Consider the following 22,406-nt stretch of genomic DNA (forward strand, 5'->3'; position numbering starts at 1 on the left):
TACAAGATTCCTCGCTTCTCTTCACGCGACACTCCCGTTTGGTTACTGGGCGTCCGAAGCTACTATCCGATAGGTCTCGGGTCGTCTCTGCATCTAAACTCCTTTGGATCTTTATTCGACTTATTCCCAGTCATCATCGTCCTCTACCATGGCATGTCTTAGATTTCCCGACTTTATGCCGGCTTTTCCCATCAACTTTTCCTCCTTCTCGTCCTCGGCGTCTCTTTTTCTTTTGATAACCCGCATGTCCTTTTCGCCAACAGCGCCGACTTCGACCAGCAGATCGTCGATTTCGAGCATGCCCATCCGCACGCCGCCGACGGTCATCAACGTGACTACCTGCTTGACAATGTCGCCATTTTTGTAGACCAGAATCGTTGGACAGTTGCGGTCCGGGTAATTTTCGATCGCCTTATCGGCTTGTATCTCGCAGAACTTGACGTCGCCGTACTCTTTCGCAGCTTGCTTCCAAAGCTCGGACAGGACTCGAGACTCGACATTGGTGCCCATGGAAGATGTGAGGTTGACGAACACAGGACCGTTGTTCGAAGCTTCCGTGACCGCTCGCTGGTACTCGGGTTTTGAAACCGGATACACTGAGCCGTGAACAGCCTTCTTGGTGAGAGCGTTGAGCTCCTGCATACGCTGTTGCTTGTATGCTTCTAAGAAGGCATCATCCTCCAGGTCTTCGAGTTCATCGAGCTCATCCAAATCCTTTCCCTCTAGTCGGTTTTCATGTGCGATTCTTCGACCCTCGATCATGGCCTCCTCGATCATGGGTGTCGGGGACGGTGGTTTCTCGGGGATGACGCCATGTTTCCGCAGAATCTCGTTCCTGGGGAAAAAGACATATTAGAATCGAGGCTGCCAGGTAGAGCTCTTTTGGTTCTGCATCCATACCATTCTGTGTCTGCGTTAGGGTCGTCAATAGGCACAGCAATTCGCTGTTCCTGCGGCGCTGCCATCTTCACGATTGCCCCTCTTCTGCCAAGGGGTAAAGCGGTCAAGCAGGTGTCGCACAAGAAAAGGCAGGGAACTAGTCGGTAAGAGGCGCAGAAAGAGATGCGATGGAATGGCGTAAAGAGTGTTCGTCCCTATGAGGCGCCCTTGTGATTACGTAGATCTAGGCAACGGCTAGAGGGAGAGCTTGAACAAGTAAATAAAAAGACCCTGCAGGCTTGCTTGGCTTGCGTTGGAGGTCGGAAGTGAACCCCGCGCATACATAGGGGGCTAGGGGGCCGGCCATTGACGCGGTTACCTGCAGACAGGTCAGAGCCCCCACACCGGATGCCACAAGCCTAAGATCGCTCGTCACTCGTTACGTTACTGCACCTGCCCCCACCCTGGCTGCCTGGGCATTACTTACATAAGCCAGAGCTGCGCATGGGCCATCTTGGATGCTCAGGCCCCACCGCCGTGCTTTTGGCCTTTTCCCGGTCTGCCAGTGGAAGCCCTAGACCCTAATTGCGCTTTTCCCTTTTTAGACCACTATCCAAAGACGAATTGCCTCTGTGGAGCCCTGCCCAGCAGCTGGCAGTGGAAAATCCGAAAGACTCTGAACTTTTTGCCCTGGACCTTCAAGTTTGTCCACACGAGACTCCTCCCCCTCCCTCACACTCAACCATCATCCATCCTGGCGAGCGCGAATCTGCATCGAACAACTTCCAGATTTCCATCAGGCAAAATTCTGCTCGCTACCGATTCGATCAAGACAGTTTCCCTAACAGTCAGACAAGATGGTGAGTTGCATTGGTCTTTTGTTTTGGATCCCAAACGCCGGCCATTCGAGGTGAAGCAATTTTGGCTTCTTGCCACCACAAACATTTCCGACCGCCCTCGACATCGACGACAATCTTGAACACAATGCATACTTGGCTCAGCATCGAAGGAGACCACACTCATCACTCGCCGATGGGCTTGCTATAAGATTTAATGGGCCGGCGTTTGGGGGAATTTTGTACATTTTCGGCGCACACAGAAGTGCTGACAAAAATTCATCGATAGGTTCTCGCTGTTGATCTTCTCAACCCCAGCCCGGCTGCCGAGGCTAAGAAGCACAAGCTCAAGGTAAGGCAGTGTCGCTCTTTGATGGCGTACTTGGAATCCTCGCATTCCTGCCGCCCTGGTTCCAGCGCATGGTGGCTAACGAAACTCGCCACGATAGACTCTTGTGCCCGCTCCCCGATCCTTCTTCATGGACGTCAAGTGCCCCGGCTGCTTCACCATCACCACTGTTTTCTCCCACGCCCAGACCGTCGTCATCTGCCAAGGATGCACCACTGTCCTGTGCCAGCCTACCGGTGGTAAGGCCAGATTGACGGAGGGCTGCTCTTTCCGAAGAAAGTAGACGGTTTCTCCATCTGCTTTTCTTTTGTTTTGGGCATAGGTGACGACTTCATGGTACAGCTCGGATGTCTGCAAAAGAGCCTCTATTACGGTGGCATGGGCGCATAGAAAATGGGCATCATCATTCATGTCTTCTGGACATAATCGACGACATGACACAACCTACCTCTCAGTGCAGATAGACGACGGATTACCAAAGGATCCTCAATACAAAAAGGGGCGTTTTGGGGTCCTGCTATCTTTGCGCATCACATCGTTTCTCCGCGAGTCATTCTCCGTTTTTCTCGGTTCCGTGTATCAGGAAGTCATCATTTCACGTACATGAAGCTGGTGGGTTTCTGTTGCATGGGTGGATAGCTGGAAATAGCTTCCACATGAGCGTCTCAGGCATGCTTTTGGGAAAAAGGCATTGTTTAGCCGCGAGGACGTGGAACGCCGGTTGAGGATCGCTAAATACCCAAGTGCGGTGGTTTTTTACGGTCTTCGTTACGCCTTTGCGAATTCAAAAGAGTTCCACGACATCGTCCCTCGTCCAGCATGTGAACCAAATGATTGCCATCTAGCCCGGCCTTACTTTATTGTCGTCGTGTTTCTGACTTGCCTATGGATGTGATCTTGCTCGTTCTCAGATGTAGCCCACCCTTAGTAGAATGGTCTTGCCTGAGTCGCATAGGGGTCGCACCCCGTAACAACCCCCTCACCTGGCCATCAAGGTAATCTATGATGACGAACTACGTCAATTCCATGATGACGGGTATCTTACAGCTTGTATGCCTCCCCACATGGCTGGCTAGTGTTCAATACGCCAATTGCGGGCTTTGCTTCTCAACACCGGAATAACTGTACTTGAAATATATAGTTAATGATGCCAATTTGCACAGACACCACTTGTTGAAGATACTCATATATCCCTCTTCCACTGAGAAATCTACGGCATCCACTGTATGTAGGGGTATTGCATCCTCTTGGAATAGAACGAAGAGCACTGCTGTGAATGAGACAATTGGGTACGTTGAGAAGCTGTACACAATATATATGAGACTGCGATTCTCAATATCACAGATAGGGCACTGTTAGGTGCTTCTCGACGGCCTGAGAGACAGAATGGCATGTCTTACAAAACCGGTATACGAGCTACCCCTATTCGACTCGCCTTGCCCAGGAACATCGCAATAGGGGTAGCTCGTATATCCAAAAGCAAAAGATCCCGCCCAACACAAATCATTAACCATAGAGTGTCGAAATGTATGATTCAATGGTATTACCAACTTTTTCATTCCAAGCAATAACGCAATTTGCAATATAAGGCATGAAATTGCCCAGGAGTCTGAAGCTCCCAGGTTGGTTGCAAGTTAAGCGATACCAGTTGATTGGAAATAGCGGTAACCGCCATAAACGAGCAGTGTATTCAGAAAGCCGTGTGCATCAAAGCCTTACCCATCTAGGTAGGTTGGTTTTGCAGGTGGTCAGTCTCTTCGAAGTGCTTCGGTGGCGGAATCCGTAGCGCATGCGTATATCTCATGTAGTGATGCAGCATCTTCACCTTAGAAGTCTTGATATTATTTTCTTTAATATGGATCTCGAACAATGTAGCACAATGGGAGGTAAGGTATTGCAGCCATCACTGTTGTTTTCGGGGCCCGACTAAGTACTTATATACCTAGGTAACTCCACGGCCGAACAAGAGCTACGAAATCAACCAATGAACATGTCAAGAATAGATAGCGTAAGCTTGAACATAAATTTGGCAGTCCGTATCTCCAGTCGACCAGATGAGAGCCAATGTTGGCGGCTGATGGCGATGATTCGACCAATATCACGCTTAGTCTAGACCAATCAGCGTGAGTGTGGTGTTCGTGTAAGGAGAGAGCCAACGCTTGTAAAAAGCCAACAAGCATGTAAGCAGAGCTGGCGGCTTCCCTACCATCCTTTATTCTTTCCTCACCCAGCTTTACCTTTGCAGCAACCCTGCTCATCAATTCGGTGCTAACAACCTGTTTGAAAATATCAACATAGCTTGCAAGAAGATCTTAACCTTGGTCGAGTCTCGCATCTGGTGTCGTCACTTGAAATGGCCGTGTCCCGATAGGATAGCGGAAGTGGGCCCTGTCTACCTAAGTGTCAGAATCCGGGAAAGAGCGCTCTACGCGAAAAAAACACGGTCACCTGGCTCGCGGCGCGTGGATTTGCTGGCGTCTGGTCTCACTCATTACGTGCCCCGGCTTCTGGTTTCTGGTGCTGAGAGGACCTGTTTCTCCCCCACTTCAATAGATCGCCGCAGCGGATATCCACTACAAAGGGTCACAGATTCCTCCCCAGCCTCCTCCTGCAATTATCCATCCTCAATTAACCAGTCAATCATTTATCCCACACACTCCTTCACCTTTTCCCTCGGCCATAAGTTTATGCTTGGATGAGAGGGGCTGCCTGACGATAAGCGACACCATCTCGAACAACAAACGCACGAGCGCATTGGTCATTAGCCCTTGATTCCGCCGGCTTCCCCAAAAACCCACCATACCACACACTTGGCCGCCGTATCGACAGGCCCCTCTGAGGCGGAGCGTGCTTCAGATTGATCCGACGTTACGGGACGAAGCCGTCGCACCCATCAATCTCGCCCTTCAAGTTTCGGCTGGCATAAGAGCTGGAATTGATCCTTGGACGCCGTAATTGACGGATACACGCACCCGGGACAAATCAGCCGGTGTTCGTTCTGTTCCACCATCCAAACAACCAGTTCATCCCATTCTCCATCATCCCTCTCCCGATGTCCGTACCTAGAACGAAACGTCAATTTGCCGGCGCATCCAGCGACCCTTCACAGCGACAAATCACTTCTTTCTTTAACAGCAGCGGCGTCGTCTCATCAACACCGGCGTCGCTCAACTCTGCTGGTGCAAGCACCCCGCGCTCATTCGTTGCGGCTAGCAATACCGACCAAGCCAATCTGCTTTCGGTTGGCATGCGAGTGCGCAAAGCTGTGCCTGAAGGATACAAGACAGGAACTTACAGCGCCTTTTCCCTGTGGGACGAAGCCGACAACGAAATGGCCGGTGCAGGTGCCGGTGATACGGGTCGGTCGCGAGCGAATGCCGTCTCAACGCCGCGCGAGCTACTTCCCTTCTGTGGCATCAACAAGGTTGGCGGCTTGGGCGCACAGCCTTCCACGGAGACGTTTTCCTTCAATGCCACGACGCCCGTTCACCAGACCACGGTCAGATCAGCCGATGCCATGGACAGTAGCGATGAGCTGCCAGGCCTGACGATGAGCCAAGACTCCACGAGCTCCAACGACTCAGTAAGCTCTGTTGTCACCGGCGCAAGGACGCGAAAGCGCTTCTTCGTCGAGGACGAGGATGATAAGCCCGAAATGCCGGGACGTCTGAATATTGTAGGCTGGCACGACGACGATGCCGTCAGCCCACGTAGTGTGGCACCCGCTGGCTGGGGTAACGGCAGAGTCATGGCTGTGCCCCGAAAAGGACGCAGCCGAGGCAAGCTGGCGGGCATGTCAGGACGTGCCGCAGCGATGGGACAAGAAAATGTGATGGTAATGGGTAACGATTTTGACGAGGCACCCTTTCTGGATCGCACCTGGGAAGTGGAGATGAGCGATGTGTAACGAGCGAAGGGAGACGAGAGACGAACGGGACAGTATGATCAGATATGCCAAGGATGGCGAGGTTGTTCTGCAGCGAGCTTTGGGTTTTGCATGGAAAGGCGCATAGGAGCACACTTGAGGATTATTGATTTTCATCATTTAAGCGAGCCGCTTGTACAGCGACTGGGCGAATCCGTTCTGGTTTTGTAAAGACTGGATAGTCTGGGGGCAGCCATGCCTACGGTAGGAGGCACGTTTGCGGATGGTAAACACGGTTATGAGAGTCTTGGGTCTCGATACCCGTGAGTATACAGTCAATGTGTAGTGTACAATGTCCGATTATTTTGATGACCACCCACTAAACCTCGTGTGTGTTCCCATTGGAAACTTAGCCTCAGCCTCCATGTAGACATTATTACAAACATATAGAAAGGCAAGCTCTCATCATTCGTCCTCCTGTAACCCAAACTTTACCTGTCGCTTTTCCCACCGCTTATCTACTTTAAAGTACCAGTCCAGTAAGCCCATACAGTACAGTCACAGAAACAAGACCAGCCAGGTCCGGGAGAAACCTTGGCGACGGGATGACTAGCATAAACGGGGTAGTGGGTGTGCAGGGGGCGGATGAAATAGATGGTTGGCGATTGGCAAGTTGGTAGCGAAATAGGTACTGGTTTTGCCCATGTTATTCAAGGATGATGTTAACTTCCTCTGCCTGCGAACACCAGGTTTCTGCTATCTCATTCTGATAACCTCGGGCATGAGCTACCCCGACCCTGGTATAGACAGGTGGCTGTTGCGCGCCAGGGGTAAAATCAGGGCTCGGTTTCACAAGAAGAAGAGTAACTTCAATCCCGTCGCGGGCGACGACACTCTGCATCGTGCCTAGAATCACGTATTCCAGAGGCCCCGGGCTATCGTCGTAGTCCATGATGGCTTCGCACTCGGCTGCCAAAGGCGAACCACCACTGGAAGGGAGCACGATACACGGACCGCCCCACGGTGTCGCGCGGACTAGATCGCATTGTCCCTTGTCGCAGGTGATGTGCAACTTCCCCGATGTGATGGGGCCAAAGGGGTTATCGGACCCGTCGAGACACTCCAGCTGCACGTCGTGGGTAATCATCGAGTCAACCATACGAATACCACTCCTAAACACCTTGGTCGCATCATCGACCTCGTCAGGCCGTATGGCCGGGATTTCCGGGACCGCAGGCTTCCAAGCCACGGGGAAGTCATACGACGTCCAGGACCACGTGGGATGCCTGGGCGATTTGCCGCGGGACTTCGGATCCAGCTCCGCCGATTCGGTGCGGAACCAGCCGAGATCGGTGGGGAGCCTGTGCCCCCAGAGGCCGGCCAGGTACCGCGCCCCCGTGTGCGCCGCGAGCTGCCGGGCCACGCCCGCCACGGCGATGCCGCGGTCCTGGTACTTGGTGAAGCGCCTGCGCGAGTAGTTGCGCTCGACGAGCCAGGTGTGCCAGATCTGGAACAGGTCGTCCCGGCCGTACGCCTCGCCCGCCATGATGGAGCGGACCTGCTCGTCCTCGCCGAATGCCCGCACGAACGGGAGGCCGTCCTCGGTCGTGAAGGCGCCCCGGCTCTCCCACACCATCTGCGTCGCGGTGAAGTGGATGGTCCGGGGCGACAGGATGTTCTCCTGGAACGTCCAGCCCCGCGTGGAGAGGATGCTGCCCTCGAGCGCGGCCGGGCGCTCCAGGTCCGGCGGCGGTCTGTAGATTAGAAGAGTGGATTCGTCGCCGGTGCTCAGTACCGTAGTGATCTCCGTGAATTTACTGACGCTGTCGCCCGCCGATGCTAATGGATCTTCTTCTTCATCTTCTTCGTCGGAGTATGGACTGTCGTCGGCGACAGGAGCCACCCTCTTCTTCAATATCCCCCAAAGCTATCGGGGCTGCTGTCTGCGGCGATGGTCAAGAACGCATTGCCGTAGATGGAGGCCATCTTGACGGACTCTGCTGCCCAGTCTTCTTTGGAGTCCTGGATGATGCACAATGCGTCAATCCACAGGTACCGGACACCCAGAGCCCGCGTGATCGTCACAGCGTCCCGGAACGAGGGCGGCAGGATCTCGTGGGGTATACCCCGAAACCGGGATCGGAGGTTTGCCGATGTAGTTTTGAGGTCTTTGGTCAGTGTTCCGCCCCAACAATGGCTCAATGCGATGAAGTCAGGGGGTTGGACCAAGACTCCGAATCAGACGACACCAGGCGTACAGGAGATCCCTCACTCCAGTGCGACTTTACACCCTCGGGGAAGACATCGATCAGCCGCCCGGGGTTCTGTGAGGTCCGAGTAGCGTCTCCTGGCCCGTCGTCGTTGTTCTGGGACACAGCAGCAGCATCCCGCGCCATGCATGCCCGTATGAACCCAGCAGCTAAGTCCGGCTGCAAATCTTCTTGCACGTCCTTGAATGCTGGAATTCCGTATCTGATTATCCCAGTGGTCAGTATTACTGTTTGACTAAGGAATAAAACTGGAAAGCCACTTACCTTGTAGCGGGATCACCTGGTCGGGTAAACACATATGGAAACGGAAACTGGATCATAGGGCCCGTTTTCTCGTTATTGTAATACCCGAGCGCTACCGGCCGCGGCGGGGCGTTGTACTCCCCGTATTCGCAGCAGCACCGCATTTCTTTTCGTTCTCGTCGTCGAATACGCAAAGAAACGTCCCCGCGTCGCGCCCGAACGGGGAGCACAGGTCGCAGCTGAACTTCGGCTTCGAGAACATGGTTTCGGCCATGAGCGACTCGATATTCAGCGTCCTACAGGTGTCACATATTGTGAAATACCCGTTGGGTTTGTCTCCTGTGAGACCCGATGGCTTCATACTGTCGGGTTCGCTTAGACCCATCAGGTCCAAGTCCATATCGAGACCCATTTATACGGTGGCACTTGGGGATAATCGTAGGCAAATATACAAAAGTTCAGGGGCTGGGCTATGAATCAAAAGTGTAATAACACGAGCATTACAAACTGAGCGAAGAAACATCGCCGTATTTATGGCGCGGCCTCTTGGAGGCACAGCCGCCCGGTTGATGTTACCCCATCATACATACAGATATCACAAGGCAGGGGCTCGGCTGCCGACATATGATAGCCAATGGAATTCTGGAGCCTTCCCGCAACTCTCCATATATTGGAACACCTCGAAACAAGTTGGTGATCTTTAGTTAGTTGGGCGCTTGTGCACTTTAAATAGTTTCGAATATAGTATTATTGCCTAGCCTACTACGGTAGGTGTGGCCAAGGACCATTATCCATGCTCATCTAGGTAGCTAATCGAAGACAACCGATCCAATGCACCCGTTCTCATACTACTTACAGACATCCATACTGACCTCATCTCGGCATACCGCCTCCTGCAACCTTACGGCAGCGGGGTCACTGGTGAATATTACCTTCCTCAGAAATTCTGCCGAAGGGGTCCCGGAACTCCAGCAGATCACGTTGCCCATAAAACTCACCAGCAACTGTGAGGATCATGTTGAGCGTGGCCCGGACGTTGGCCTTGGTCCTGGCGACTTCTTCATCTTCAGCTTCATCAGGATCATCAAGGCTTTCTGCAGGCTCCGAGGTTTCCTCCTGCGCCTCATGCTCTCCGGGCTCCAGTAATTCCTCCTGGGGCTCAGGCTCTGCGGCTTCGCCATCGTCTGCTGCTCCATCAAGACCACCAAGCTGTGCTAGAAGTTTTGACTTGGCCATCTCTACGTCAGCTGTTGTTGACTCAATCTTGGGCTGTGAAACGGCAGATACTTCCCCTTCGTCCATGTCCGAGTCATCTGGCATTTCAACGTCGGATGGAGATGTGGCGTCATCGACTGCACCTTCTGGTGGTTGTGGTGTCGATTCTTCCTTAAACGGTACAGGAGATACAGGAGGCTTTACAGTCTCGTCGTTTGCTTGGTTTTGGCTGTCTTGGTTTCCAGTCCCAGCACCATCCTGCTTGACCTGGTCATTTGGCGGATTATCCTCTTGGTCAGGCGCAATGTCATCAATGGAAGCCGGTTCGCTTGAAACATCGTCCAAGTTTTCATCGACCTCGAGGTCCAGCCCATCACCTTCGTCGCTGTCTTTTGTCCCACGGACATCGTAATCTTGGTGCAAGATTTCAGCTTCCGCCAAGCTTACCATGAACAAGACTGCGCGTTTGCCCAACTCCCGTACCCAGCCAATCTCCTGGTAGTAAAGTTCGCCTTTGTCGGGGAGGCGCGCCAGCAAAGCCCATAGCCAACGACTAGTCCGCTCGTGAAGCTCCTGTCCTTTCCTAAAGAACTTGCCGGTGAGGATGATGCGCAGCAAGCGGATCACGCCGTCCTTGTGCATCGAGGCTATTTGGGCAGGCAGAGGATCCGTGTTCATTACGCGACCAGCCCACTGCCGAAAGGTGTCCGGCGATGCGCCGAAGTTGTCAACCTCTGTAGGGTTGTCGAAGGGTAAGGATGCGACAAGACTGGCGGGCGGAGTGGAATGTAGTATTTTACGGAGATTCAGGTATTGCTGTATCAAAGAGCCGTAGTAGGCTTCGTGAATCTCGGCAATGTTGCTGTTGCGAGGGCGGCCAAGGCTGGCGTCGTCACTGTATTCCTCGTCATAGTCGGCATCCTCTCCTCCCGGGCTGTCTGCAGCAGTCTCCCCGAGCTCCTCATTTTCGTCATACTCCTCCTCGTCGTAATAATCCTCGGGCAGGGCCGTGTATGCACCGTCCTGGTAGAAGCCTCGAAAGTCACCCTTGCCATCGGCGTAGATGCTTCGGTCGACCGAGTCATTGCTGGGGCCGATGGGCTTGGATGCCACAAGCAGGTTGGGGATGCCGTGGGCCTCTGTCCTGACAGACATCAAGTATGCCAAAGCATCCGTCTCGTCTTCCCACTCCAATTCATCGTCATTGGGTATGGTGGGATCGCGGAGGTCGCCAAATGCCGTTCGTTGGCCGTAAGTTTGGTCGACTTGCGACGAGTGTTTGTTTGTGCTTTGTCGCTGTCGCTTGGACGTGGATCGCGATGAATCGTCCTCGGCCTGACGTTTGGAGCTCATACTGATGTTGGCGCAATGGGTGGAAATCCAATTTTTGACGTGGCAGATTGGATCTAAGACGGTAATCGTATTTCCGATTGATGAAGGTTGCTTGGTTGCATTCCAGGCAGGCGCTGCGCTAGAACCGCGAACGCCATTAATGATTATGGGTCCAAGGGTCTTACGTGCATACCTACAGCAGCCAGCAGCATATTAACTGCATACATGTATAAGTCGTAGAGCCTGAGAGACTGACTGCAAGAAGTCAAACAACATTTGGAATTTGAAGCACAAACAGACAGAAGAAGTAGCAATCGCATAAGCATGTACACGTCTGTTGAAAAAGATGTACACATACTAAACACATTCCCCTCGTACTACCGTGTGCAAGCTGATCCTCAGTGTGCGCTTCAGGCAGACCAATACTGAATAGCACTCTTGCGAGCTGCCAGCTTCAACAACTCAATATTCCAGCTGTAAAAGATCCCAAAAGACAAAACAATCGGTGAGAGCCAATGGTCTAAAGACTTGGAAGTAACCTAAGGATCGGTGTGAATGGTTCATGTTGAATCATCAACCACTAACACAGCCCGGATGACTCACTAAGAAATAGAGCATACGCCCCAAACAGCAGGAACGTTCAAATACGTGAGTATTCGATGAATGATAAAGCGACGAACAACCATCCTACGATCTCTCATTTTCCGTCCATTCCTCTACGACTGAGGCAACTCCCACGAAGGTTCCTATCATGAAGCCCAAGAAGCCCATCGAGCTCGATGGCCGCACCGGTGAAGGCGGGGGCCAATTGGTCCGCATGGCCGTCGCTCTAGCGGCCGTGACTTCGCAGCCGATCCGCATTACCCATGTACGCGGCAACCGTTCCGGCGGTCGTGGAGGAGGTAAGTTCGGTAATAGCCCAACGATAATCCCAAGCAAAACCTGGCAGTTACCAGCACCTATTCACAAGAGGAAAAGAAGTTAAAAATTGCACATAATAACTAACACATTCCATCAGGTCTCAAGTCTCAGCACGTAACCAGCATAAAGTGGCTCGCCGAAGCCACGGGCGCCGAGGTGGAGGGTCTATCAGTCGGCAGCCACACCCTCGAATTCCGGCCCTCCCTGACTCCGCCCCAAGCGCTGGCGTCCGCAGACCAGAGGAAGCTGACCATCGCCGCGGATTCGGCTGCCGCCAGCACCCTGCTCATATTCCAGGCAGTTCTACCGTACCTCCTGTTCGCGGCCGGCGGCGACGGGGCGCCCATTGAGCTCGAGATCCATGGCGGCACCAACGTCTCCTTCTCGCTCTCGTACGAGTACCTGGACCAGGTCCTGCTGCCCACGCTGGAGGCGCGGTTCGTGGGCGTGCGTGTTGAGCGCCGGCTGCTGCTGCGCAGTTGGAGCACTGGGTCGACCCGCAAGGGTAGCATCTGGTTCCGGATCAACCCCTTACCACTCGGCCAGACCCTGAAGCTGAAAGAAGAAGAGCCCAAAGACAGTGCTTCGACGTCTGCTGTTAAGGGCGACGAGTTCACAATCAATCGTATCGACGCCAATATCCTGACACCTACCGCACTCCACGCGCCGCTCCAAGACGCCCTGGCCCGGGACCTCGATACCCTATTCCCCGGCGCCGAGGTCAACTTCAAGGTCGTCGAGGAGAGCGGACACGACGCACGCATGTACGTGCTCCTGGTGGCGCACAACAACACCGACGACACATCTTCGCCGTCTTCTCGTCGATGGGGCCGCGACTACATGTACGCCAGCAAACGCAAGAACAAAAGCCCCACCACCCTAAGCAGCGAGATCTCGCGCCACGTATCCAAACAGCTGTATCAAGAAGTAGCCTTGCGGCGCGGCGCCGTCGACGAGTATCTGCAGGACCAGCTCGTCATCTTCCAGGCGCTGGCCGAAGGCCACACGAGTTTCCCCCGTGGCGACGAGGATTACGAGGAAGAGGAGGAGCCCTCTGGAAATTATGCGAGTAGTTCTGCGGACATGGACGGTGTCGATGCTGCTCTACGGGACCTCGACCTGGAGGCAGAGAAGAAATTGAAAAGGGACAAGAAGACAGCAGAGCCTTTCGGCGACGGCAGCATGCACACGAAGACGGCGCGATGGGTGACGAGCGAGATCTTGCCAGGCGTGAAGTGGTTCAACAGGGGCGGTGTCTGTGAAGGGGTGGGCATCTCGTTTCGCTGAATGGCGTGTGAAGCGCCCCTTTTCTCTAACGCATAGTTTCATGATACCCGCTCTAAAGCGTTTTCCTGTTTGAGACCCAGGGTCATACATGTCCACGGGCCGGTTAGACTCAGTTGAACAAATTTATTACAATCGAGACTAATGCCCACGAATAAGGTCTAGTAGTAGTAGTACCAGTGAACACCCAAACGCCGTGACGCCCTCCATGCCTCTTCGTGGCGGGTATCAGAGGCCAGATGCTACGCAATAGCCCTCCCGCTGTGGAACAACTGCACACAATGCATCGCTATATAAAACAAACCAAAATGAGAACTGCAGACTTCCCAAAGGACACTCAGCCAGAATCAGATCCACCGTGGACTTTATTCCAAGCATGACCGGCCTTGTCCTTCAACCAATCCCACAGTTCTGTGATACTCTTAAAGTGATGAGTTTCCTCTGGATCCTCGTCCGGGTGAGGCCGCTCCGGAGGCCCCGTTTCGACTGGGTCGACCCCTAAGGGTTTCGAGGGGCTAGCCACGGCAGGATCAACTCCGGAACCTTGTGAAGAGCTAGCCTTCACGGGATCTACGCCAATTAGTGGCGTCGATGTTAGGTTCTGAGCGGCGGCCACCGTGGTAGTAACAGTATTTTTAACTGATGAAGTGGTGGAGATTGTGGTGGTTGTTGACGCTGCCGCCGGAGTGGAAGTGGTCGTCTCTGGATCTTCAAGCTCTTCGATGCCGGACTCCGAGTCGTGGAGCCCAATAGGCTTGAGCGGCAGACGAAGGGTTCCGTTGTTCGGCTTTGGTTCCATGCCGACGGAATCGCAAAGCATGTTGTACACCTCAATATTTTCTGGGGGAAATGGATCAGCAAGTTTGTCTCTAGTGTTGCGCACCAGCGCCGATTTTGGCAAAGTGACTTACGAAATGCCTCGATTTTGCTGTTAGGTTCATGAGGGAAGGCAGGGCCGCGGGCAATGAAGATAGCTCGCATCAAGGGGTGCTCGTGATCGTAGCCATGCAAACCGCGTGGGTCATATTCCAAACCTTTGGCTTTGGCATCCTGGATATCGAACTCTTCCTTCTTCACGATGGCCCATCCTGCCTTAGGGATGATCCAGAGAGGAGCAATGCGGTCGTTCTTCGAGAAATGGTAGCGCTCCGGCATGTCCTTATCCTTGAGGCGCACCTCGTAGTTGGGGTTGTCTTTCAGCTTGCCCAGCGCTTGCTCGTAGAGCACCTGGAGGTCGGCCGGGTTCTTGGGCCGAATGCCAACCAAGGGCCAGCCGTCGACGTGTTCCACCTTGTCGAGGTCCACTACATCGTCAAGCTGTACCATGCGAGAAACATCGGTCGTGGCCATGCCGTGATCAGAAACGATGATGACATTGACAATGTTCGTCAGGTTTCGTTGCTCCAGCCCATGGAATAGCTGATCGAGCATTGTGTCCACGTCCTTGATCGTGGTGCGGATTTCGGTGCTGTTGGGACCATACTTGTGACCGTCGGCGTCGACATTGGGGACATAAGCGGCAATCAGCTGGGGCCTCATGTCGCTGACGTCAACCCCGGGATTCTCCATGCCGGGCATGTCCAGCAACTCCAGGAGTCTGTCGACCTTTTTGGGCAACTTCTCTTTTCCCTTGTAGGGGTCCAAGAAACTGGGTTCCATGTCCATGATATGGGCTTCGCTGCCAGGCCACATGTGGACGGCAGAACGGATACCTTGAGTCTCGGCGGTCACCCAGAAGGGCTCGCCGTTCCACCACTTCGGCTGCATGCTTCTTGAGGGATCTGTATAATAGAATTCGGCCTGAAGCTCAGGGTCCCAGAAGGTATTTCCGACGACTCCATGGCTTTCGGGGTAAAGACCCGTAGCAAGAGTATAGTGATTCTGCACCGGTTAGCTCCATCCCGGGAAGAGGTCAGGAAGGCGATATGTGACGGTGGTAACTCACAGGAAACGTTACTGATGGGAACGAGGGTAACATGTACAAGGGCGAAACGCCCTCTTTGACAAAAGCATTGAGCCGGGGTGTCAGGCCACGCTGCAAGAAATCCGCACGGAACCCGTCAAGACTGATGATTATCGAGGTCGGAGCGAAAAGCGCAGTCCCATTGCTGACGAATTTCTGAGTCGCTCGCTTCTTGTCCACGGAAATTTTCCATGCGAGAAGGACGAGGAATGCGAAACCGACGGCAATCAGCGTGTAGAGGAACAGCCACCTCTTCCATCGCCTCTTCTTGTCCGTCTTGGAATGCATGCTCAGGTGTCGGCGGTCGAGCTCGTCGCTGCCCTCTCGATCGCTGCTGTCACCCGTAGAGCTGCCCTCTTTCATGTCGCCCGACTCCATCTCGTACATCAGCCCGGCGTCCTCTCCGTGCCGGGCATCCTGCAGCAGCCGGTCCTTCTTGTCCTTCCGCCGCGCCCGCCGGTTCTTCCTCCTCTCGCCGCGGTCTTCGCCGACGAGGGTATCGGTCGAGCCGCCTACGCCGATGGCGTCCAGGGGGCTGTTCGAGCGGCTTCGGCGCAGGATGCTGAGCGGGTTGGGGATGACCAGGTTGCTGCTGGTTCGTCGCAGGCGCTCTCGCTCTCGCTCTTCCTTCTTGGCGCGGGTGTCGGCGACCAGCCGGTCCATCTCCTCCTCCTCCATCAGCACGAGCCGGTCGCGCGCGCGCAGCTCCTGGCTGTTGCGGGCGCGGGCCAGCACCTCGTCATCCTCGCTGTCGGTCTCCTGGTCGCTCCGGTTGCTGTGCAGGGACATGGCGTCGTCGTCGTAGTTGACGGGTGACAGCAAGTAATTGCTATTCTCGCGCCGCGGGGGCCGCCGGTGATGTTTAAGGGCTGCGGCTTCGGCATCGTCTTTGTATCGAATTGAAAGACCTCGTCTGGGGGCGTTGGGGATGATTCATGGCAGGCACATCGATTCAGGGTGGATGCTGAGCCGATGCCGTTGAGATCCGTATGATTCTGGATGGATCCTTAGCTAAGAGCAGGGGCTTGGGGAAATAACGAATAGCGACTGGGATCAGGGGTTACTCCAGAATTAGCTCCGTGCGCCCCCTTTAGCTTCTGTTCTTTAGTGAAGCGCCCAGGCGCCCAACAGAGTACACCCAATGAGTGTACGGAATGTAGAACACTGCGGACCCTTCAACACTGGTAACAGTGCCGAATAGATGTATTGGTGAGAAATAGTCCAAGAAGCATTCGTCCAAATAAAACAAAACTTATATATCAATGGAATGCTAGTAAAACTCGGCCCCTGGCGTTATGCCTACCATACATGACGAAATACGGGTTCATTGTCCGTATCAACAACGCCGCATACTGACTGCACGATGTAGTCCAGGCTACGTACTACTTACGTTACCTACTTTTAGCTAACCTACAATTGGAACATATAGCATCAGTCTGGGATTGCATGATTCAAAAGGCCAGCTGTACCGTACAACACAACGCGTGCATATCATGATGTTTAGACGTTACATGACCAAGATTGAGAATCTCGCAAACTTGCATCTGATCATATACAGCAGAAATACATGCCTCCAGCTCAGGGCGCATCTCAGGGGGTATTAAGGAGTATCTATATACACCTACGATGGCATTCATTGATTAATTGTATATCTTCATGACGGTCGTGAAGGCTGAAGAGGTGGAATCTATGGAGACTGATCGAGCGCCAGCGGTTGAGAATCTATCTGCGAGCCCTTCGTCAAGTATTATGTTGCTCTCGGCTTCGTGGTCTGTTTGACTCGCTCTTCAATGGCGCCCTTCCAAGCCTTCAATCTCTAGCTATACATTGAGATGGTAAGCCTATTAATAAAAGCGGCATGATCTGCTTCAGCAGGCCAGTATTACTCCTCAGGAGGTAGACCTTGGCTTTAAATAACACTGCAGATCTTATTCATGTCGGTAGGCTTCTCGTTGAATTCTTCTTGGCCAAAAAGAATCACACGGGAGGGAGAGGGAGACCACGTTGATGGAAAATGGAGTTTCCGTTTCCGAGTAACCGGGGGACTCCCTATGTCCGGACTCTAGCATGAAGAATGTCGCCAAATTCCGGGGGTCGACAAACCTCATAGTTATGCTGGCTCCGTAATATGAATTTCGTGTTGTATGGCGGAAACGGGCTCCGCATTCGCCTCAGCCTCTAGTTTTTGCCTCCTCTCTTCACTCGAATCGACCATCTTCCGCAGCGTGACCATCCTCCTCTCGAACTCGTCCACAAGAGTGGAATAGCTCTCGCTGTCCTTCTCCCTCTGCGAACTCCCTATACTGCTGCCAGAACCGGATCCCTGTCCGCTCCTGTTGGAAAGTCTCAACTCGCTTTCGGTGCCGGCAGCGATAGGGGCAGCCTCGATGCCATCAATCCTGAGCATCAGCCTGTCGGACTTCTGCGAGTTCTCGACGTGGTCGCTCGGTCTGGCGCCTTCGGCTTCGGATGGCGGGGCTATCCGGCTTAATTGCGCGTCGACGACAGCCCAGGACGGCGTGAGGCTGGACGCCCAAGACACTTTGTAGCCACCATCGGCATCTGGCTCAACATCCAGGAGCACCGTCCGGTTGTTAGACCTGGGATCTGACGTAGACTCATCCACGTTTAGTCCGTGCTGTTGTGCGAGGGCTTGCGATAGAATGTCGGGGTCGTCGTCGTTGAAGATGTAATGGACGTGCGGATGATGCGTCGTCCGCGTTGATGCGTTGGAGACGAGCGTGTAGATGGGCGCGAAAGGCGGGCTTTGCTGCTGTGCATCTTGCTCGTGCTCGGCAGCGGGAGGGATTCCTGGCGAGGAGGGCTGTAGCTCGTGGGTGGGCGAAGTCGCATTAGCGGGATCCGTCATCTTGTTGGAATTGTTGGGCGGCAGAATCAGAGGGGCGACGTGGATGTGGATGCGGCGACTAGGCTGTTGTTGGTGATGGGGAGGAAAGCGGCAAGAGGATGCTGGGCTGAGCAATAGTATTGGCGCATCATGACTCCAGCTCTAAGGTTTACATTGGAAAGGAAGCTTGGGTTGGATGCGATGGGTCCGGAATCCAGACAAGTTGGCTTGCTGGTTGGATCGAATCGGACTGGAGGGAACAAAACGAAGCGACACGAAACGCGTGCTGTGCAATGCAAGTCAAACTTGAAAGTAGCGTATTGGAGCTGCTGCAGTAACCTTAGCTCGCCCTCGTTCGTTGTACAACAGCAAGCAGACAGGCCAGACGGGAGCTGATCGCCCGTCAGTGCTCTGTCCTGGCTGGCTGGGCTGCGTCTTAGTGCCGCCGTCATGAACTGCGGAGAAATCGAGTGGGTTCTCGTTCAAGTAGGGGTGGGAGTAGGGGAGCTTCTATCTTATCGCTCCGTGGGGTAGCTGTTCAGCCGCCGAGGCCAGCTCGAGGGCCCCCTGCTTGTCTTGTATGTGTAGGTAACACCTGAGCCCCTGAATAATACAAATCATCTACCTGAAATTGTCAGGAACATTTCTTCCTGACATGAACATATATTAGATTCGCTTATTTTTGTTGGACATCGGCATAGTTTGGCAGCGCTAAGAGTCCAACAAGTGCCAAAGAGAGGGGAATAGAACTCTGCTTGGCGGTGTCCCCTTTCATGGGACAGCCCTTCCATGGTATATTCGTCTCTGGCTAACGCAGCAATTGCTGCCTGATCAAATTGTAGCACCCATAACTTCCCCCAAGGAGAACGTATATCTCAAGCCGACTCAGTATACCTATGTTGCGTGACTATTCTCCTCATGTCTTCTCGATCTGACACCAATAGGTCGTAGCATACCACCACAAATGCCCCGGTGGTTTGATGTCTGTCCGTAGAGGCGAGTTGATTCTTTCTTGGATTGAAGGCCCCGAGAGCACCTAGGTCACCATCCCTCAAAGTCATATCGGATTCCCTACTGATCTGCTCGCTTATCGCGACATCCACAAGAAATACTTGGTCCCATACAAGTAAGGAAGCAGGTCGCAGTGAGCAACCAGTCATTCCTGTAGGTAGGAAGCAGCGACTGCTAGATACAGCTTGAGTCTGTACAGACTCTGGTGGTCTCCGACCGTGTGTGATCAAGCCAGATACTAAGTAATCCAGGCCGAGCATGGTCATCTCACTCTACTCGCAGACCATGTGCACACGCAACATCTGGCAGCCTGGAGGCTTGCATTCAAAGTCTCATGTGCATAGCAGCCATAGGAGGTCTTCAGTTGTCGGCCATGACCATCCCTCCCGGCTGCTGGCCTTCCTGAGGCTGTTGGTCATCTTGTTGTTCCTGCTGTAGGTCGAGATCCGGACCCCATTCAAACTCTGATATATGTGGTCAGCTATACCATTACAGGGCAGACCAACATCAGGATACAATGACTTACTCTGTCTACACATGGGACATTGGCCTTTGGACGATTCCTGCTTAATCCACTCTTGGATGCAGTGCTTTGTACGGTCAGCTAGATCAATTTCCCGGAGCAAGGTTCATCACTGACCATGTGAAAGTTGTGGCCGCATTTTCCAGATACTAAATGCCTATCAGAATTGAATGATCTGTGATGCTGTGAACAAGGACTGCATGAAAATCGCCAACTCACAGAGACTGCAGTCATCTCCAGGATATTTGCATGTCGGACAAGTGCCGTCGAAGTGGACTTGGCAGATACCGCATACATCTTCCTCTGGCAAGTTCCAGCGCCAGCTCGCTACTGCATTCCACTGCTTGATCTTGACCTTCATGTTGGGCAAGCGGGAGTTGTGGCGGAGGAGAAAGGAGCAGGGGGTATCCGTGGTGTCGAGAGAGAAGAATTTGGCCAGATACGACAACGACCCTTTTTCAAAGAACCCTCCCTGTATTGGGTTCTCGCTTTCGAATTTTTCCAGTAAAATGATGCTGGGCTAGTTCTAGATCCAAGCAATGACATCGGGCACATAAGCCAGACCTCACATGAAGCACATGCAAGTTGCAGTAAAGTGAGTCTGCATGAATTCCAGCTACTGGTCAATCTAATAGCAGGCTCCATCCACCATCATCCAGGGAAGCACACTGCGCTAGGCCAGAAGTGCCGTAGCCCGATCCCCAGCTCTGAGCTCCAGCTGCACGTTCGCAGCTCCGCCCACTCTCAATCCAGGTATCAATTGATGCTGCTCCATGTTTGGATGTGCATGTGGTCGACAAAGAATTCGATGCTTATCGGCAACTGCGATTCTCAGGTAGGAAATACGAGAACAACAACTCCATATCTCCTGCCACAATTTGATAAGCAAGATTAGAGAAAATCCGGTAGTATCTGTTGGTTAGGTAAATTCCGACATCACGTCAATTCACTCGCATCAGTCCCGGTAGCAGTCCTCATCCCGACAAAGAATTACGCAAGTGATACAAATTCGTCCAATAGCACCCCCGCAGCCCGATAGCAACCCTCCAACCCTCCTACTCCAAATCATTTTTCAATTATTGGCTGGGTAGCTCTCAACCTCCAGCTCCAGCTCGAGCTTCCTGTTCACGTTCAATTCTGCTTTGCGACTCTCAACAATCCAGGGCCTTTGTTTGCGACGAGATTCCCTCCACCGAATCGAGGTACTTGCTCCCCTCGCCATCTGCGCAGAGAACTGTCAAGTCCACTTGCTTGCAGCAGCAGCAGCAGCAGCAGACTGCGACGATAGTCATTATTGACCTGGGCCCGCGCGGTTTCCGCGAAATAATAACCGTTATCGGTCGGAGGAACCGACACAAAGCCCGACTGCGCTCTATTTAATCAATCAACGGCCATGGCCACTGTCGCAATGTTCCGCTCACCAGCTCTGGTGCGGCATACATCTACGATATTTGCGGGATCCAAATTCACCATGTCGCGACGGAACCTCTCCTCATATATTGTCACGCCCAAAGAGCTGGCCGAGGCGCTCAAGAAGAGCCCTCCCTCTCCAATCAGTCCCGAGCCACGTGTGATTCCGCTCTGTGCTGCCTGGTTTCTCCCCAACGACGAGCGCAAGGGCATTCAGGTCTTTGTTGAGAAGCGCATCCCGAAAGCCAAGTTTTTCGATCTCGATAAGGTCATCGACAAGCGCAGCCCGTATCCGCACATGTTGCCGAGCGCCAAAGACTTCGCGGCAGCTATGAGCGAGCTCGGCATCAGGAAAGATGATACAGTCGTGGTGTACGATACAAAAGAGCTAGGAATATTCAGCGCACCGCGCGTTGGCTGGACCCTCAAGGCTTTTGGCCACGCCAAAGTTCATATTCTGAACAACTTCAAGCTGTGGGTCGAAGAGGGCCACCCTACAGAGAGCGGCGAGCTCTATAGTGTCGAGTGCAGTGCGTACCCGATTCCCAAGTCGGATCCTGAGGATAATGTGGCTAGTTTTGAGGAGGTGAAGGAGGTTGCCTTGGATTACAACAAGGAGGGTGCCGAGGGAGTGCAGATCTTGGATGCCAGACCAGAGGGCAGATTCAATGGTACTGCACCTGAACCGCGGGAGGGTCTTTCCTCCGGACACATGCCCGGCGCGATCAACATCCCCTTCAGCTCTGTGCTGGATCCTGAGACCAAGGCTTTCTTGCCGGCCGATCGGCTAAAGAAGCTTTTCCAAGAAAAGGGAGTTGATCCGGAGAAGCCAATTATCTCGTCATGCGGCACTGGAGTTACTGCTGTTGTCATCGACACAGCACTTGAGGTGGCAAACTACGGATCTCCTGAGAAGCGAAAGGTCTACGACGGCAGTTGGACGTAAGCAACCCTCACAGATGGCAGTGGCATGAATAGCAGCTAACAGTATAACAGGGAATGGGCACAGCGAGTCACGCCTTCCGACTCTCTCATTCGCAAGAATGAGTAACCACGATACCATTTTAGTTGCAAAGCCTAGCTGAAACGGTTGTTGATTTGAACGACTAGATACCCTCCTTACTAAGGAATTCGCGATCCATTGTTACGAATGAGCAGCGACGTCTATTTATGAGTTTACTTGCCGGGCACAAAGTTTGTGTGCCCCTTTTGCGACTCAACCACTCTACTCATTGCATGCGATTTGATCCTAACTATGGAATGTTTATATCGGAATGGGGGTATGGGTGCATGCTGCGTTGAGGCAGTCTCGGTACAGTAAATAGGGGATATGCTTGCCTGCGAGCAGTGAATTGAAGTTAGCAGCACCAATTGTTAATGATATTTGTATCAGCCCCGAGACGTTCAACAGAGCGTGTTATGCAATTCCGTTAGAGCACGTCTACAAAATAAAACCG

General features: G+C 53.2%; 11 protein-coding genes across 11 annotated transcripts; 4 read left to right on the top strand and 7 right to left on the bottom strand.

The window, feature by feature from the left end:
- Positions 1-120: 120 nt before the first annotated feature.
- Positions 121-965, bottom strand: PG997_009752 (phosducin family protein; the record flags this gene model as incomplete). The annotated part of the gene is made up of 2 exons (XM_066814067.1): positions 121-835; positions 901-965. The coding sequence occupies 2 exons, from the start codon at positions 963-965 to the stop codon at positions 121-123; spliced, it is 780 nt and encodes a 259-aa protein (XP_066666029.1).
- Positions 966-1,736: 771 nt separating this feature from the next.
- PG997_009753 (40S ribosomal protein eS27) lies at positions 1,737-2,347 on the top strand (the record flags this gene model as incomplete). Its single annotated transcript, XM_066814068.1, has 3 exons — positions 1,737-1,739; positions 2,005-2,067; positions 2,165-2,347. The coding sequence occupies 3 exons, from the start codon at positions 1,737-1,739 to the stop codon at positions 2,345-2,347; spliced, it is 249 nt and encodes an 82-aa protein (XP_066666030.1).
- Positions 2,348-5,116: 2,769 nt separating this feature from the next.
- On the top strand, positions 5,117-5,971 carry PG997_009754 (ribonucleotide reductase inhibitor; the record flags this gene model as incomplete). Its single annotated transcript, XM_066814069.1, has 1 exon — positions 5,117-5,971. The coding sequence occupies one exon, from the start codon at positions 5,117-5,119 to the stop codon at positions 5,969-5,971; it is 855 nt and encodes a 284-aa protein (XP_066666031.1).
- A 664-nt stretch (positions 5,972-6,635) lies between these two features.
- On the bottom strand, positions 6,636-8,325 carry PG997_009755 (uncharacterized protein; the record flags this gene model as incomplete). The annotated part of the gene is made up of 3 exons (XM_066814070.1): positions 6,636-7,809; positions 7,893-8,126; positions 8,213-8,325. 3 exons carry the CDS (start codon positions 8,323-8,325, stop codon positions 6,636-6,638), a joined length of 1,521 nt encoding a protein of 506 aa, XP_066666032.1.
- Positions 8,326-8,554: 229 nt separating this feature from the next.
- Positions 8,555-8,842, bottom strand: PG997_009756 (uncharacterized protein; the record flags this gene model as incomplete). The annotated part of the gene is made up of 1 exon (XM_066814071.1): positions 8,555-8,842. One exon carries the CDS (start codon positions 8,840-8,842, stop codon positions 8,555-8,557), a length of 288 nt encoding a protein of 95 aa, XP_066666033.1.
- Positions 8,843-9,357: 515 nt separating this feature from the next.
- PG997_009757 (uncharacterized protein) lies at positions 9,358-11,010 on the bottom strand (the record flags this gene model as incomplete). The annotated part of the gene is made up of 1 exon (XM_066814072.1): positions 9,358-11,010. One exon carries the CDS (start codon positions 11,008-11,010, stop codon positions 9,358-9,360), a length of 1,653 nt encoding a protein of 550 aa, XP_066666034.1.
- Positions 11,011-11,740: 730 nt separating this feature from the next.
- Positions 11,741-13,197, top strand: PG997_009758 (uncharacterized protein; the record flags this gene model as incomplete). Its single annotated transcript, XM_066814073.1, has 2 exons — positions 11,741-11,891; positions 12,008-13,197. The coding sequence occupies 2 exons, from the start codon at positions 11,741-11,743 to the stop codon at positions 13,195-13,197; spliced, it is 1,341 nt and encodes a 446-aa protein (XP_066666035.1).
- A 334-nt stretch (positions 13,198-13,531) lies between these two features.
- PG997_009759 (alkaline-phosphatase-like protein) lies at positions 13,532-15,946 on the bottom strand (the record flags this gene model as incomplete). The annotated part of the gene is made up of 3 exons (XM_066814074.1): positions 13,532-14,034; positions 14,106-15,075; positions 15,140-15,946. 3 exons carry the CDS (start codon positions 15,944-15,946, stop codon positions 13,532-13,534), a joined length of 2,280 nt encoding a protein of 759 aa, XP_066666036.1.
- A 1,321-nt stretch (positions 15,947-17,267) lies between these two features.
- On the bottom strand, positions 17,268-18,026 carry PG997_009760 (uncharacterized protein; the record flags this gene model as incomplete). The annotated part of the gene is made up of 1 exon (XM_066814075.1): positions 17,268-18,026. One exon carries the CDS (start codon positions 18,024-18,026, stop codon positions 17,268-17,270), a length of 759 nt encoding a protein of 252 aa, XP_066666037.1.
- Positions 18,027-19,376: 1,350 nt separating this feature from the next.
- Positions 19,377-19,900, bottom strand: PG997_009761 (uncharacterized protein; the record flags this gene model as incomplete). Its single annotated transcript, XM_066814076.1, has 4 exons — positions 19,377-19,480; positions 19,543-19,606; positions 19,657-19,688; positions 19,759-19,900. The coding sequence occupies 4 exons, from the start codon at positions 19,898-19,900 to the stop codon at positions 19,377-19,379; spliced, it is 342 nt and encodes a 113-aa protein (XP_066666038.1).
- Positions 19,901-21,010: 1,110 nt separating this feature from the next.
- PG997_009762 (thiosulfate sulfurtransferase protein) lies at positions 21,011-22,000 on the top strand (the record flags this gene model as incomplete). Its single annotated transcript, XM_066814077.1, has 2 exons — positions 21,011-21,891; positions 21,946-22,000. The coding sequence occupies 2 exons, from the start codon at positions 21,011-21,013 to the stop codon at positions 21,998-22,000; spliced, it is 936 nt and encodes a 311-aa protein (XP_066666039.1).
- Between the last annotated feature and the right edge of the window lie 406 nt (positions 22,001-22,406).

Source organism: Apiospora hydei, assembly GCF_038363865.1.
Source record: "Apiospora hydei strain CBS 114990 chromosome Unknown utg000007l_segment0_segment0, whole genome shotgun sequence".
Taxonomy (NCBI): Eukaryota; Fungi; Ascomycota; class Sordariomycetes; order Amphisphaeriales; family Apiosporaceae; genus Apiospora; species Apiospora hydei.